This window comes from Nilaparvata lugens, chromosome 6, assembly GCF_014356525.2.
Source record: "Nilaparvata lugens isolate BPH chromosome 6, ASM1435652v1, whole genome shotgun sequence".
Classification (NCBI taxonomy): Eukaryota; Metazoa; Arthropoda; class Insecta; order Hemiptera; family Delphacidae; genus Nilaparvata; species Nilaparvata lugens.
The window spans coordinates 27,762,601-27,779,861 of NC_052509.1; the positions used below are offsets into that span (position 1 = coordinate 27,762,601).

General features: G+C 34.9%; 1 protein-coding gene across 2 annotated transcripts in view; it reads right to left on the minus strand.

The window, feature by feature from the left end:
* LOC111058369 (cold shock domain-containing protein E1) overlaps positions 1-17,261 on the minus strand; it is an 84,845-nt gene that overhangs the window by 6,205 nt on the left and 61,379 nt on the right. For both annotated transcript variants that reach the window (XM_039430582.1, XM_039430583.1), the window contains 2 exons: positions 16,771-16,938; positions 4,378-4,546 (listed from right to left, as the gene is read on the minus strand). In XM_039430582.1, coding sequence (XP_039286516.1) covers positions 4,378-4,546; positions 16,771-16,938 — 337 coding nt within the window. The remainder of the gene's footprint in view (positions 1-4,377; positions 4,547-16,770; positions 16,939-17,261) is intronic.

The window sequence follows — 17,261 nt, forward strand, 5'->3', positions numbered from 1 at the left end:
AAGGTACCTCCTTGATAAGTCCTGTGTCCCTTCAAACGGTGTCTCTAGCACTTTCAATGGAGAAAATAATAAATGACATTGCTAAATCTTCACAATATTCTGTACTTATTGTACTGGCCCTTCTCATTAGATTGAAAGTTGTATTCATGAGCGAGGTCTACTGTTCGCAGAACTACTAGAATTGAAAACGGATGAAAATAAACGTATTCGTGTGACGTCAGCACATTAGTGCTCCTACACCAATACAAATTCGTTGATTTCAGCTGATCTGTATCAGCTAGTGTTTTTATTGGTGTAGTAACCCTACCTGTGCAGACGTCATCAGAATACACTATGGCTTTGTTTACAGAGGTAGTGGTACATACTATCAGCGAATATATTCAATGCAGTATTGGAAAAATCATTTGTACAGTTACAATGACAAGACAGGGGCCTCAATAAAAAAACTGAGCACTTTGAAATTTGCTGAAAAAATTATTTAAGAAACGAGGAAGGTTGTCATGAAAGTTAATTTTGATAAATCAAAGGTTATGGTGTTCAATAGTGTTCAAAGGTAGAGGTTGATACAAACCAACATTCTACCAGCAATGCTGTTTGGTTACGAAACGTGGACTCCCAATGAGAGTTATGAAAGGAGTGAAGCGTACAGGCAGAAAAAAAAATCATGGATAAGAGGTCAAACAAGAATGGAAGATGTGGCAAATATAATAATAGAGCGAACATGGAATTGGGCTGGCAAATTGTAAGGACAACTGATGGAAGATGGGCAAAGATGATCTTGGACTGGTAACACTCACTTTCAGAAAAAGCAGAAGACGGCCTCCATATAAATGGAACCAAGAATTCAGAAGAGTGTGCGGCGGAGCAACGTGTTGCAAGATAACTGAAGGAGTGGGAGCGATTGAAGAATGTTTTCAAGGAAGTATGGCTCTACAATGATTAAAAAACCTACTCGAAAGGAAAAAAGGAGAAACGAATTCAATTTTATCCTAGTCAAATAAACCCCAGCAGAAGCTGATTATTGCATACCGTACAGAGCATAGTTATGTATATCTATATAATAGGAGAGAGTGGGGTTGTGTTTGTTCGTGTGTTCGTTTGTTCAAATCAAAACATGTCAACTTGTGGATTGCATACCGGAAAAACAGGAATGATTTAGATTTCCAAATTTTGCACATACAATCAAATCAAATCAAATTTTTTTATTCACAATACAAACAGTTGAGGGTCCTGCCAAACCCAAAGGTTTTTCGGCGGGTGCCTAGTTACAGGAAAAAATGAGTTACAAAAGATAAAAAACTTAGACAAAATAAATATTACACTTCAAAGATTTTAAGTAAAAAATGAAAGCAAACTAATACAAAATGCAAAAATAAAATAAGAAATATACATCAGATTTTGATACAGAATTAATAAAAAAAGGGAAACATGAAAATTTATTAGAAATGAATGAAATAATAAGGAAAAGGGAAAAATTGTTTTACACAAATAATAGTACATTTTTATCGTTGAGGCAGGCGGCAGTGACAATAAAAGGAAAATTTTAAAACTTCTAAAAATATCAATCTCGTGCACCTGGAAGCCCAAATTTCAATTTTCCTTCTAGATTTTTCAGAATTAATGTTTAAATTTCATTCATGCTACCGTACATGAAGTTCCATATGTCTTAGGCTACATTGTTGTAGCCCAGAAGTGTGTTTTTTATGATGAGGTTATAATGCTTCTACAAGACAATCATTTTCGAACGGAGCCGTGTAGTGTAACGGTAAAACACTCACTCGCTTTCGGAGCGATGGTTTCTCGGTTCGAATCCCGAATCTTCCCAAATTTTTTGTTCTTAATTTTTTCCCTCAAAACGTATTATCAATTATTTTTTGAAGGAATTTGTTTTTATTACAATTGAACTTGGATTTTATCAAATAATTATTTTTAATGTAAAATTTTGCCACCAGTAGGCTACAAATAAAATGGACATAGTCTTCATGCTGAATCATTGAATTTCATAAGAAAAACATGAATAGATCACAATAAAATAAGTAATAAATTATATTATTCAGTTATAATGTACTATCGGATACAAATTCGCAGTGGAACGAATATTTTAGGTATTTTGTTTGGAATTGGGAAAACAAATGCCTGATTCAAATTGAGGAGGATCGAATCGATACTGAAATTTATTGATGTATTGAAAAAAATCAATATGATTCTGTGAGGTTTTCAAGTATTATGTCTTCTTCATTAATCTATACTATAATAAAGGAAAGAACTGGCTTATACACGTAAGGAATAGGGAATTATGTTTGACGCATCATCACGTCTGAACTACTCAACTGATTAATTTGAAATTTTGCATATAGATTCTTAATTAACCGAGGATTGTTATATGCCAATTTTCAGTTCTTCAAGATTTCATTACGTCAAGTTTTCAATTTGTCATGCTTCCAGTTGTTGTATAGAAGCAGCTGAACATTTCTTTTAAAAGGGACATTAGATGATAGGTATGATAGGGATCCTATTCGAATAAAAATAACTGATTTTCTATCGCATCAAAATTTTGTTCCGCCATTTTGAATTCAACTTCATTTTTGACCGAGCGAAGTGAGGTCTCAAGGTGCGTACAGACTGTCGCTCTGCTCCGCAACCGAACGTCACTCCAGCAGAGCGATTGATGATCGACCGGCGAGCAACAGTGGTTCGACCGGGGAACGCGAGAAGATCTAACATCTTCCGTAACGTTCATGATGGGTGCGTGGGAGGAGCGACTGTGGTTCGATGGTGGTACGAGGGCGGTACGAGGGAGGAGCGTGCTCGGTGCGGGTTGGAAGCGCGAATATGTGTACGCAGCTTAAGATTCAAGTCGACGGTTTGGCATTTCTCTTAATTTTTATATGTTGCGCATTTACGGCGAAACGCGGTAATAGATTTTCATGAAATTTGACAGGTATGTTCCTTTTTAAATTGCGCGTCGACGTATATACAAGGTTTTTGGAAATTTTGCATTTCAAGGATAATATAAAAGGAAAAAGGAGCCTCCTTCATACGTCAATATTAGAGTGAAAATCAGACTATAGAATTATTCATCATAAGTCAGCTGTCGAGTTGACTATAAATTGCATGCCATGACGCATGCAATTCAATATCTCAATGTAACTTGGTAAAAAAATAGCAGCTGTGTAGACTATAAATTGCATGCCTCATTGAATGCAATTTTTATGCACTATTAAATAGGATGCAAAGAACTTGTAACAGCTCGTCTGGGCGCCTAGATGTCTTCTGGTTTTCTCGCGCTAAATTCCGGAAAGCGTTATATGATAATTAAATCTTGTGTAAGCATGATCTGAACAAATAAATAGTTAGTGTATCAGTGTGGATATGCTTATGGTTTGGGACGTCGTTATAACTGCGCGAGGTCTACTGTTCACAGAACTACTAGTTTTAAATTGGAAGGTAGTCATATGACAAAGTTAGAAGACAGAAAACTAACGTTGGTCATATGATACAGAATTTCAAGAGAAAATGAATAGTGAAAACCGCACCGATTTCTCAAACCGTTCAAAAGTTATTCTCATTCAAAGATACTGATAAATCATCCATCTATCCATCCTAACCATAATAATGGAAAGAGCTGGCTCATACACATACGGGAAATTATGTAGGAAAATTATGTTTGACGCATCATCACGTCTGAACTGATTAATTTGAAATTTTGCATCAAGATTCTTTATTAACCGAGGATGGTTATAGGCCTATTTTCAAATTTTGAATTTTTTATTATTTCAAGTTTTCAGTTTGCAAAGTTTTAAAATTAACCCTTGCGAAGCACGGGTTACCTGCTAGTAATTTATAAAACTTGTATTTAATGTTTCACAAAAATGTGAGTATCTAAATAAATGTAATAGAAGGGTGATTTATTTACTTATTGATCCAACTATTGCATACTAATTTTCATATACCGGTACAGTATCTTGTTTCAATAAGTCAATTGAAAGAATAATTTTGACTGTAGTTAATGATTCCTTCATCTTATTCATGACGTGCCAAAATGTTTGTGTAAATAATTTTCTGTTCAAGTAGTGGAGGAGCAGGAATGATAGGAATCTGGGAATACAAACCTTCATCTTGCTAAAAAAAATTTATTCAAGTTACCTTGGCATTTTCTCAAGTATTGAGAAGACATTATGTGTAAAAATTCAGGAAATGTGGAAAAGTTTAATAGATATAGATAATGATGTAACAATCAAGACTAGTTTTGCGTTATTTGAATAAAAAAGTGGTGGTGGCGATTTCAAATCACTCTTTACAATGATGTTAATGAATCGTACAGCTTTATATAAAAAACTTAATTAAAATAGGAGAGTTGTGGAATTTGAAACCTACCTGACTTTAGTAACATTGCATGCTGACGATTTGCCAGTTCTGTGATTATAGATCAGAACAAACTCTACCGTATCTCCTTGCTGAAGCTGAACTCCGTCCTGTACCTCTGACGTATGATAGAATAACTTCTTTCCATCATCAACTTCATACGCCAGGAAACCAAACGCACCTGTAATTATTAATAAAATAAATAACATGAATCTCATTAGCAGAATATTTCAAGGGTTAAAGAAATGAGACTGGACCGCGCTACCTGTACACTGGGCTATTGTTCCAAAATGGTACATCCTCCTACTCTCGACTATCACTCTCTATTGTCCTCTTAATCCGCTCCATTACCCTCATTAAGCTGTGTTTTCGTAACGGGCAGAAGCAGAATCGATTGCAGCGCACCCAAGCGGGCAGAAACAGTAACACTCAAAGAACTAATTCTTTGATATGAATTTTGCTTTATGTGTTATGGGTAATGAACTTTTTGGGTTGTCCAAGAGGTAATTCTAAAATTATTATTGGTTATTTAATTCAATAAAGTGAATTAATTGCTTTTTAAAACTCAGATAACTTCTCCACAATAAATTAGTTACTTCAATTATTATTCTTCATTATATGCTTTATTAATAGGCATGTCAATCAAAGAGTTAACTTTTCATTTCTTATGCTAAGGGTAAATTTGAAGTAACTGATTGTATTTCATTATTAATAAGATATTTATCATTTTATTAACTAGAAGCATTACATTATTAATAAGATATTAATATAATTATTTTATTAACTAGAATCAATTGCCTTCAAAGAGTCAATGCTTGTTCTTTGAATCACATCGTGTATAGGCCTTCGTGTATACTTTCTTGTATGAGTACCGTATTCAACTTCAAAGGCCCATTGAAGCTCTATCGAAAAAAATTCAAATTAACCCTCCTAGTACCACGTGGTTGCATGAGACATAGAAGACCAGGTGGGGTCGTTTCCGACCCAGTCTCCAATTATGATTTTTCCCTTACAAAATCTCATTTAAATTCGAATGAAAATATTATTTATTTGAACATTCATATATTTAAAAGGAAAAAACACTTGAATGATTAAAAACTTTTTATAATATGAGTAAAAATTCCAGCTTTCCAGTGGTTCTAAATCTACATCAGAGTGTGGTTATACCACGAACAAGCTTGCTGGTATTTACAACTTAAAAACTAAATCTGCATAAAAAAGGCATAGAAATACATAATGACATACCTAGGTAGTATAGAAATAATCCGTTATAATTCATAAACTAGTTCTATTCTCTCTGGGAACTTCATAAGGTGTTTCTATGTATATCTATACAGATTTCATTTCTATCTGTAAGTTGAAATTTCATTTCTATCATTACCCACGATCAAGTATATACAAGCTAAGTGTGTGATAACTATTCCACTTAACAAGAACGCAAATTGAATAGTGTGATTCAAACAATAAGCATCAAAATAAGTTGAACAAGAAAGGCCATGTGGGGTCGGATGCGACCCTGTTCTTGACACCCAACATTAAAATTGGCGATAATAAAAAAAGTTTACGTATCACGAACGAAAGCTCTGGTCTGTGTCTGGAGAAATACTGAAGGAAAGGTTACATGGATGAGGGTGGCGTTTCCCCCATCAACATGCCAACAAACCAATAAGCAATGGCGCCTGGGGTCGGATACGACCCAACGTGGTACTAGGAGAGTTAATAGATAAGTGCTTTACTTCTAGCATTTTTGGAATCTACGGGTTATATTACACCAAGGGAAATCAATATTGTAAACGGTTTTTAGGCATTTTATTTTAGCAGTCCCCTTTTTGATCATTGGATAGGTATGGTCCCGGCTGATATACATAAAATATAAGAATCGTGAGGCCCATTGACTGCCTAAATCAATATGCCTTCTCAGGCAAGGTTCAATTAGGGACTCCTCACCAGTAAAAGCTATACGAATAATAAAAATTATTATTATAGATTCACACATATGACTGACATGTTGTACAAAGTGTATTCAAACAGGCGAACTAATCCTAATAATTATTGTTGAGATACCTGTATATCTTGCTAGAATAAACAGGTTCTGTTACAGTGCTTTAAATAACACAGAGCCTATTTTAAAATGGATAAATATTTATTAATTATAGAAGGTAACTAGTAGCCTTGTGATATTCCAAGATGAAACATGATTAGTTTCAACATGTTCAATAAGGACTCTCTTGACAATGACATAATTAGAAACTGGTCATGCTTATTTTGAATATCTTAGGGTAGGACTACTAGTTATTTTCTATAATTAAACATTAAAGTTGCCCTATTAAAATTAATACTTCATTAGGGTATTAATTAGAATTAAAGTAGCCTTTCAAACTCCTTATTTACTATAATGTTCTAAAAGCTTATCAATTTTAATCAAAACCTTGGAAATATAGCCTAGAAGGTATTTTAATTATATTTCTTGGGAAGGAACCCCCCTATAATGACAAAGTAATATTATATGAGAAATTCCAATAGACCAACAATCAGTTGAATTATTATTAGCATCAATCTGTAAGTTGTGTAATTCTGAATGATTGATTGAATAAATAAATCTCCATGCAGGAATTGGGATTAATCAGTGTACCCCAAGGTCAAAAGAACTTGTTGGTGAACAACATATTTTTGGATACCATGAACAATTCATTTATTTCTGTGGTCAGTAGGCCTACTTCTCGACCGTTTGGTTTACTTGACTCTTCCAAAATGTACTGCATAAAGTAATTTTTAGTTCTACATTTAGAGAAACAAATGGAAATAATCAATAAATTAATTGCTTAATCTGAAATGATGATTATCTACAAAATTATAAGTAGAACTAAGTGATTTGAAAATGAATACCAAACTGTAAATACATAAATCTATCTCAAAACAATGCAGGTATTTCATCCATGAATTTAATCATAAATTTTAAAAGGTGGAATCACTGTCATTAAAAGCTATTATTCAGTGTTTTCTACCAGCACTTGCTGGGTGAATTTTTGAAGTCATCTATTCATAGTTCTAATGTATGGTCATTTATAAAGTCAACATCCACTCAAGATCAAGATGGAAAGTTGAGAAGAGTGTTCTTAAAACAATTTTAACATCAAATTATTGATGTAATGTTATCACATTATTAGATAATGTTATATAAATTATTTCTTTATGGAAGGAATCCCAAATATTATGAATAACTCTATTCCCTGAATGATAAGTGAATACATTGTTTTTTAAGCACTCTTCTCAACTGTTCATCTTGATCTCATGTGGTTTCACGTAGTTTCGAAATATTAAGATTTCCTGTAAGCTATTAATGATTTCTAAATTCAGTCAGTTTTTCTATTATTTTAGTCACATTCCATAGTTAAGTCTTACTATTTGAATATCTACCATCAAATCGATAATAAAACATTGAAGTGGATAAACTTAAAAAAAGGGAAACTGTATAAAATGACATCGCCTATATAAAGTTTAAAAAATGAGTGGAATTTTATCTTACCTAACTAACTTATTCTAACTATGGTTCCAAAGAATTGTTCCATCCTGGTCAACAAAAAAGAATTCATATGCATTTCCTTTGAGCACATTCTCTTCAATATTTTGTTTGTAATCAAAGAAGTGAAGTGGGCCTCAATAAACTATTTACATTAGATATACATACTATATACGTATATACTTACATTCGTAGCACATAACAGAAAACACTTTTAAGTTTTATAATATAAATTAAAACAGGAGACACACGACATAGATAGTTTAAAAACACTGAAAAACTTACATTACACTCACTGCTCGGTTGAGAAAGGGGACACAGTTCCTCGAAAATTTCCGATTATAATGTAAGTTTTTCAGTGTTTTTAATCTATCTATGTTGTGTGTCTCCTGTTTTAATTTACTATTCACATTGATATACCTGGCATCACGCAATATATCGATCAATAGAGCATGAATAAGTTTTCCAAATACAATACTATTGTAGTTTTAAATGAGTTTGGTAGCAATGGTCAACCAGAAAAATAGTAGCCTACCTATTTTAAATTTTTTCAATGGCAGTCTTTCAATATTCAATTACACTGACTCTGATCAAGTTATTACTATAACAATCTATTTAATATTGTTTCCAAGTGATTTTAAATTTTAAATTAAAAGAAGATTAATTCATAGATAGGTACCAAAGACAAAGTAAATGTTCTAATAGTCAGGTTAGTTTTGTTATTATATTGATAAACTATGGGTTTACAATATTTTGAGATGCAACAAGGATAATGAAAGTTTAGGACTTAGAATGTAATGAAATAATTCTAAGTCAAATTATGATGTTATTTTCAATAAATCTGTTTGTGAAAACTACTAGCTGCATTATAAAAAATGTATACAAAATACAAAGATTAAGCAAACTCAATGAAAGTGTAAAAAATTGTTCGCATGAAATGCTATCTTATCATGAAATGCTAAATGTTATCTTGGTTGAATAATGTTTGGAATCTGATCATTTAATGTTAATCTAATCAATCAATCTTGAATGAGTTTAAATCTAATAAGTTGATTAGATTTCTCTCTTTCTTGTGGTAATTCTCTACCATACACAAACTAGCTAGTCTAGGATTTACTTTATTATTAAATACTAGAAATTAAACTCTAAATAAATAAATAAATAAACTTTTGTCAACTTCTAACTTCTTGAAAAATGAAAAAGATAACAATTTAGACCTAGAGACTAGGTTATTAAAGGCCTACTACAGTAGGCTACCTAAATAAAAATTGTAAACATGCTAGTAGGCTACTTATAAAATTTATATCAATTGTGTACGGTAGATCTAGCCTACTTTATTATGAGAAATTTAAGTGTACTTACTTGAATCATCTATTACATCAGCAATTTTTAACCATATTCTATTTTTCAAATAGGTAATTCGTTGTGCAGGTCTGGAAAGTACAAAACTTTGAACTTTGAAAATTTCACGCCTTTCAGTTGTAAATCAATTTTCAATTTCTCTTGTAAAAATTATAAGAATAAAGAAACCAATAGAAATATTTTATACCTCAATTTTCCACTGCAAATTAATTTCACAGTATAATAGTAGCAATCCGAAATCTGACAACCAACAGCAAAATAATATCAAAACAAACCATCCAACAATTAAAGATTGAGGTTAAAAAGAACATGGCGTCTGATCCAGAGAAAGATTATTCTGCCGGTGTCACTTGATCAGAGCAGAAAAGTAATTCGAAGCTGTCTGTTCTCGTCGACAGAATTCCGAAATTAGTTCTTTTTCTACAAAACGGTTCACGAGCAGTGATCGGTCGAAGCAAAATAGCATTGTGTTGATAGGCCTTATAAAGAACGGCAAAATGAACGACAGTTCGTCTCTGATTTGAACATTTCTTTTTTCTGCTCAACTTTCTGCCGATGGGTTAATACTCTCATAAGAACCAATGTTAATTTAAAGTGAATTCTGTCGTCTGCCAGTTACGAAAACACACCTTCAGTGGCCGGAGTTAGTGCACCGTCTGCTTTCTTGAAGGGAGTTTTAGCTGGTAGGGAGAGGGACTCATCTATTACTTTGCACCTTACATCTGTTACTTGTATTCTCTACAACTTATTATTAAATCTAGATCAGTGATCAAGTACTTGTTATTGAATTATTCTCAATGGTTCATTTGATGAAACTCAACTTGCTCACAAGCTGTATACAGACTAACTTGAGTTACAAAAACGTACGGCGTGTGTTCGTGGCACGTAAGTTGTACACAGCTTGATGAATATAATAACGCATTACAAATAAGAATATTAATTCAATAAACAAAAACTGTGAATTATATTTCGTTATTATAAGGTTCCTCCTATCAACCTATACTACACTCTTTTGTTCTTTACTTCCGCTATCCATACAATCAACTAAGAACTATTCATGATCTATGTTGCCCTAGAAGTTTGATATTGGACTGGATGTCCAAAAATACATTTCTTGACGATGGATTTTCCCAATCAACTTTCTCACCCTCAACTTCCCCCTTCTCCGGGGATGTCATTCCAGTACATTTCAGTAAGAATCACTTGCAGTTTGCAGCTCGTCCGAGAAAGTTGATAGATCTTGTAACTACTGTATCGATCAGTGTCTTACAGTTTATCCGTCCTATATGGAGTAGAGAACACATATCAAAGACTGGTATGAAACGTTTTTTAATAGAACATCAACTATTGAAACAGCCTGTACCCTGCGTGAAGTGTGATGCTACCATGCATATCAATCGTGGAGAGAATGGAAATGTTATTTATAGATGTGGGACTCATGTGTGCCGAGCAAAAAACACATAAGAGGCGATAGTTTTTCGATTGGCTCAACTTCCTCCAATGAAAAATCAAAGGCTCAACTCACACTTATGCGACTCAGGTCGAGAAGAGACTCCACTCTAGTCGAGAGCATTACATTTACATTTGTTCAGTAAGTGTGTTCAGTATTTTTATCACCAAAGCTGACAAAAGCTCAACCATAGTCTTACTGGAACACCACTGATTACACCAAAGAAGCCAACCGGCAACTCACCAATCCTGAACAGTATCAACTCCTGCCTTCTAACCCTACTCCACGAATCCAAAAGAAAGTTCTCAAATTTCTGATGCAATACGGTCCATCTGAAGGCCTCTCGGACTCAGACATCAACATCCTTTCGCCAGACACTCCCAACAAACCACACTTCTATCTTCTTCCAAAAATCCATAAATAAGGCAATCCTGGTCGTCCCATTGTTTCAAGCATAAATAGCCCAACAGAACGAATCTCTGCCCTTGTTGATTTCCACCTCCAACCCATTGTTGCCTCCCTACCCTCTCATCTCAAAGACTCCTTCCACTTCATAGATATCCTAAGAAACACCCGCTGTGAAACCCGCTATCACTGATTCTTCCATCTCCTTTACCAGTCCTATCGCCAACTACACCCACCAAATCCACCAATCCAGTAATTGCATCTCCAAAAATCTGGTGTGGCGCACTCACACAACTTTCCTTGCCGTTATTAGAATTGATCACCTGACGCTAGTGTCCACGCGCATCACAAGTCTACTTATAAGCAAAGATCTAAGCCAGCTGGTGACAGGACAATAACGCTGGAGGCATACGAGGTCTGATAGCATAATAGGTCTTCATAGTGAATGATTTAATAGAATCAACAGTTGCCAACAGTTTGCAATTGGATAATCACATTTTCGCCATTTTAGCCGCCATCTTGAATTGTATTTGATCGAAATTGTTCGTGTCGGATCCTTATATTGTAAGGACCTTAAGTTCCAAATTTCAAGTCATTCCGTTAATTGGGAGATGAGATATCGTGTACACAGACGCACATACACTCATACACACACACACACACACACACACACACATATATATATATATATATATATATATTATATGTAAAAGAGTTAACCGGGTACATCCGTTTGTTTTGACTTACTTGAGTCTGACGTTTCGTCGCCATCGCAGACGACATCTTCTGAGAGTGGCGTCGAGATCCACACTGAGTCCTAGGTATTCTTTCTGGGTCGAAGAGCATATCTCCTACCCCCTCCCTCCACTTGCTTGTGCTGGCGCTGTTGGGTGAGTGAAATTCCAGGAAAGTTGTCTTGTTTTGGTGACAATGGTGCTGTAGCGGGTTTCATTGTACCAGGTACTGGGCGTTTGGTATTCAAAATTAACTTCCATAAGGGAGACACGTTGAGGCTGTCGTCTCTTTTATTTAGAGAGCCTTGCTTTTCGATTTCCAACGCCTCTCTCACAATCCTGACTTGAAAATCTCGAATGCTGGCTATTTGTTTGGAATTCACGAAATTTATTGTATGACCAGTATTTTTCACATGGTTATATAGGGCTGAGGTTGATTGTTGATTTTTTATGCTTAATTTATGTTCATCTATTCTAGCAGTAATATATATATATATATATATATATATATATATATATATATATATACAGACCAATACCCAAATACCACTTTTCGGACTCAGGGGACCTTGAAACGTATAGAAATATAGAAATTGGGATACCTTAATTTTTTTTCGGAAAGCAATACTTTCCTTACCTATGGTAATAGGACAAGGAAAGTAAAAATTGCATCTACCTCCTTTCCTGCAACTTCTATCCTGCCTTCTACATAGGTGAAACCACCACTGCCCTAAACCTCCGAATCAACAATCACAGGGCTTCCTTTTAAAATAATACGTCCCTACCCATCCCCACCCATGGCTCTGAGCACAACAAGAACTTTGACCAATGCTTCAAAGTCAATGTCCTTGCCACTCTCCCTCCCACAGCCCCCTCCATAGATGTCAAGACGAAAGAATTGGCTTTTATTTGGGTGCTTGGAGCTGCTTCCAGTCCTGGTCTCAACAGACAGCAATAGTACCATAGCTACCAACTGTTTAATTAAATTGAAATAAATTTCATCATATCATAATAAATTTCACAACTATCAAAAATATACAGGGTGTTTCAGAAGTAGTGTCGAGAATTTTAGGGTATTGTACCTGGATGCTAGGAGACTACAAATGTCATATTTGAAGTGTCCAGAACTCAGCGGTTATCCTTATAGCTGCCATTTTGTTTTTTTCACTTAAAAATTTTTATCTCAAGAACGAAATGTTGTATTGATCTGAAATTTGGCATGAATATTTATGCTATAAAGACTCAACTATAAAAAATAAAAAAAAATTTTTTCGTTGAAATTTTTCAAAATGGCGGCCATTTTAAATTTTTGATGGCGAATATCTCGAAAACCGTCCATTTTACAGAAAATTTACAGGAGACAAAAAAGTTAGCAAATTTTTTCACGATTCCAATGATACCTAATTTATTAAGATTGGTCGAAGAATAACAGATAAATTAATTTTTTTCGTACTGCATGCATGACCACTTTTCACCATTTAAAGATCAATATTAATTTTTTTTATAATTTCATGAAAACCGTTCTTATTACAGAAATATACAAGAATAACTTTCCTCCAAATTTTATTTTACATTGAAAAATATTAATTTCACTCAAATCGGTTCACTGATACTAATGCAGCAATTGCTCAAAATGCCGTCCTTCAACTTGATTACACAGTCTGCACCTTTCAATCATGGACCGTCGAACTGCTATAAAAGCATTTTCATCATCTTGAATGGCACCTGCTGCAGCAACCACTCTTGCCACAAGGTCTTCTTCGTTTTCTACTGGCGTGCTGTAAACAAGGTCTTTCATATGGCCCCAGAAAAAAAATCTAAAGGGTTGAGGTCAGGTGAACGTGCGGGCCACGGTACTGGTCCACCCCGCCCAATCCACCGCTGACGATAGGTCATGTTCAGAAAGTCCGTAACAACATTTCCGAAATGAGCAGGGGCACCATCATGTTGAAACCAAATATTATATCTGTTTGCAAGAGGCACATCTTCCAAAAGTTCTGGTAGTATGTCTCTTAAAAAGTAATGTACGTGGGAGAATTCAGACGATTAGGAAGAATGTATGGTCCAATCACGCGATTACCTAAGATACCCGTCCAAACATTCAGCGAAAATCTATGCTGATAACCACGCACTTTGACCTCATGAGGATTGTCTAAGGCCCAGACGTGACTGTTGCGAGAGTTGAAAATTCCTTCTCTTGTAAAGCTGGACTCATCGGTAAATAACACATTTTCTAGAAAATTTGGTTGGATAATGTCTTGCTGAAGAAACCAACGGGCACAGTTTACTCTTGGCTCATAGTCGCGTTCAACCAATGAGTGAACTTTTTGAAAGCGGAAGGGGTGAAGTCTTTCCTTGTTTAGTACACGCCACACAGAAGAAGCACTTGAATTGATTTGCTTTGCAACTGCTCTCGTACTCGTTCTAGGATTGAAATCGAATTTCTGCAATACTTCCTCTTCAAAAGCAACATTTCGAACTGCTCGAGGCCTACCAGCAATTACCCTGTTCCGTTCAAATGAACCAACTTCTCTCAGCCGATTGTGAGTTCTTGTGAACACCTTGTCGGAAGGGAGACGGCGGTTTGGAAATGCAGCTGCATACATTCTTCTTGCTTCGGTCGCATTGCCAAGAGCTGCTCCATACATGAAGTGAATATCGGTGTACTCCAGCGAACTAAATTCCATTACAATAATTAAATATTTGTGTAGAAGCAACGTAAGAAAATATTGAAACTGGAAATTTAAGATAGAAATAAGACCTAGGAAACGTGAGACTAAGAAATAGGAAGCACTACATCTGGTTCTTTACTTTTAATGAAACAACAATACTTTTACAAGACAAACATTATCATCTGAAAACCATTGTAAAATCATCTGTTTGCCCATATGCAGCCATACCGAGTTTCAAAGCTTCATCTTAAATACATCTGGAATTAAAAAATTAATATTGATCTTTAAATGGTGAAAAGTGGTCATGCATGCAGTACGAAAAAAATTAATTTATCTGTTATTCTTCGACCAATCTTAATAAATTAGGTATCATTGGAATCGTGAAAAAATTTGCTAACTTTTTTGTCTCTTGTAAATTTTCTGTAAAATGGACGGTTTTCGAGATATTCGCCATCAAAAATTTAAAATGGCCGCCATTTTGAAAAATTTCAACAAAAAATTTTTTATTATTTTTTATAGTTTAGTCTTTATAGCATAAATATTCATGCCAAATTTCAGATCAATACAACATTTCGTTCTTGAGATAAAAATTTTTAAGTGAAAAAAACAAAATGGCAGCTATAAGGATAACCGCTGAGTTTTGGACACTTCAAATATGACATTTGTAGTCTCCTAGCATCCAGGTACAATACCCTAAAATTCTCGACACTACTTCTGAAACACCCTGTATATTAAATGTTCAATAAAAATGAAAAATAAATTTCATTCAAGTTCAATTCTACAATTCCTTTTTCCAATTTCAGTCTAATTCTTTTTTGATTTCTAATTTTAAATCTCGTTTTTATCAATTCATAAGCTACACCTTCCCTTATTCATAACCCACTCAAATCTTAAATATCCAGTTTGTTACAGCCCCATAAATACCCCCATAATGTCCCCTGAATCTGTACCCTTTTTCTCTCCATCCGTCTGCACCGTGTAATCTGTGGTTTCTACTGCTACAATTGACTCTCCATACGTACTCTGTGGTCCTAACCGTCGGATTTCAAACTGCCACTCTCTGCTCGGTTGAGAAAGGGAACTCAGTTCCCGAATATTTCCATTTCTAATGTAAGTTATTAAGTGATTTCAAATTGGGCAATGTAACAAATGCAGACAGAATCTTAAAAAAATCAGTTTGTAGAAAATCACTGAAGTTATAATAAATTGAAAAACCGACAATTCTTTCCTGTTCACTCTATATACAGGGTAGGTGAAAAGTCCGAGAATGGATTAATATCTCATACCCAAAGGTAATTTGACGGTGGGTGTGATTGGGGATCCTACTTAAGTTGAAAATACTACTTTACTATGACTTTAAAAATCTGGTTCGCCATATTGAATGCAACTTTATTCTCAATCACACCCACCGTCAAATTACCTTTGTGTATGAGATATTAAGCCGTTCTCGGACTTTTCACCCACTCTGTATATAGAGTGAACAGGAAAGAATAGTCGGTTTTTCAATTTATTATAACTTCAGTGATTTTCTACAAAACGATTTTTTTAAGATTCTGTCTGCATTTGTTACATTGCCCAATTTGAGAGAACGCCAAAATAACTAAGCATTACTGTGAAGAGCTGAGGCTATTGGCCTAATGCTGAATCACGTCTCCTAATGTCTAGGACTTTGAAGCATCAAAAATTTATTATTTCTCACTGGCTCTGTAGCCCTAAATACAGTGACCAACCGCGGTCAATCCAGTTCTATAAAGGGGCGTGATTCATTCTTGGGTAACAGCTCTTCACAATACAACTTCTGTTAATTACCACGCGTTTCCTCAAACTGAGCAATGTAACAAACTCAGACATTTGGAAAATGAGTTATGTTGAGAATCATTCAAATAATAGTTACTGTTTCTTTAAATGGACCCACCTTTTTTAGACATCCAGGCAATGAATGCTCGACAAAGGGCTCGAAGAAGGAAAAATTGGATGAAAATCTGTTATTTCAAATATTTTACACTTTCAAGAGCGAGTATCTCGTAAAGTGTTGGGAATATCACAAACCTCTATTGAACAAATCTTGTAGGCTATCAATCAAGCTTCATTTTGTATGATTAGTCATGTCATGAAACCATAAATGGTACCTTTGCACCACCCCCTCAGCACAGGGGGAAGTGTTGGGGACTTCTTACTAAATTGGGGACGGTCAAAAATTGTCTTCCAAACTTTTCCCTGTTTGTTGATTGGCCTAATAACATCAGGTAGATAATGGTTTACCTTTGATAGCATCGACAGTGGCTTTCCTCTTCTTTCTGATGGCGACCACATTGGCTGCCCTGCCATTCGAGTCCACCTGAAACTGGACCGCATCTTTCAACTGCAGCAATTCTCTCTTATTGGCCAAACTGGTAATTCCAAACTCGTACTCGGCGCCATTCTCGTCTTCTGTACAAAAACAATTATTGCAATTGAAACTACTGTACTTAGATGATAAAACATAAGTTTATGTAATCTCAAATTTAATTCAAATACAGTACTTGATTTTCTTCAACATTTCAATGATTGGAAATGGAACAAACACACTTTTTGTGAAGATGACAAGAGGCATGTGCCTTCATTGGTAATGGGAATATGTTAGAGATCAATGGATGGTGGATGGATAGTTTTACATAAGTTTCACAAATTCGGATCAAATGCAATTAGTGAGATTCATTCTCAACTGTTGGTAGGTTAGATTGTTGGCCTAATGGGAGTGTCCTGAAGGGGAC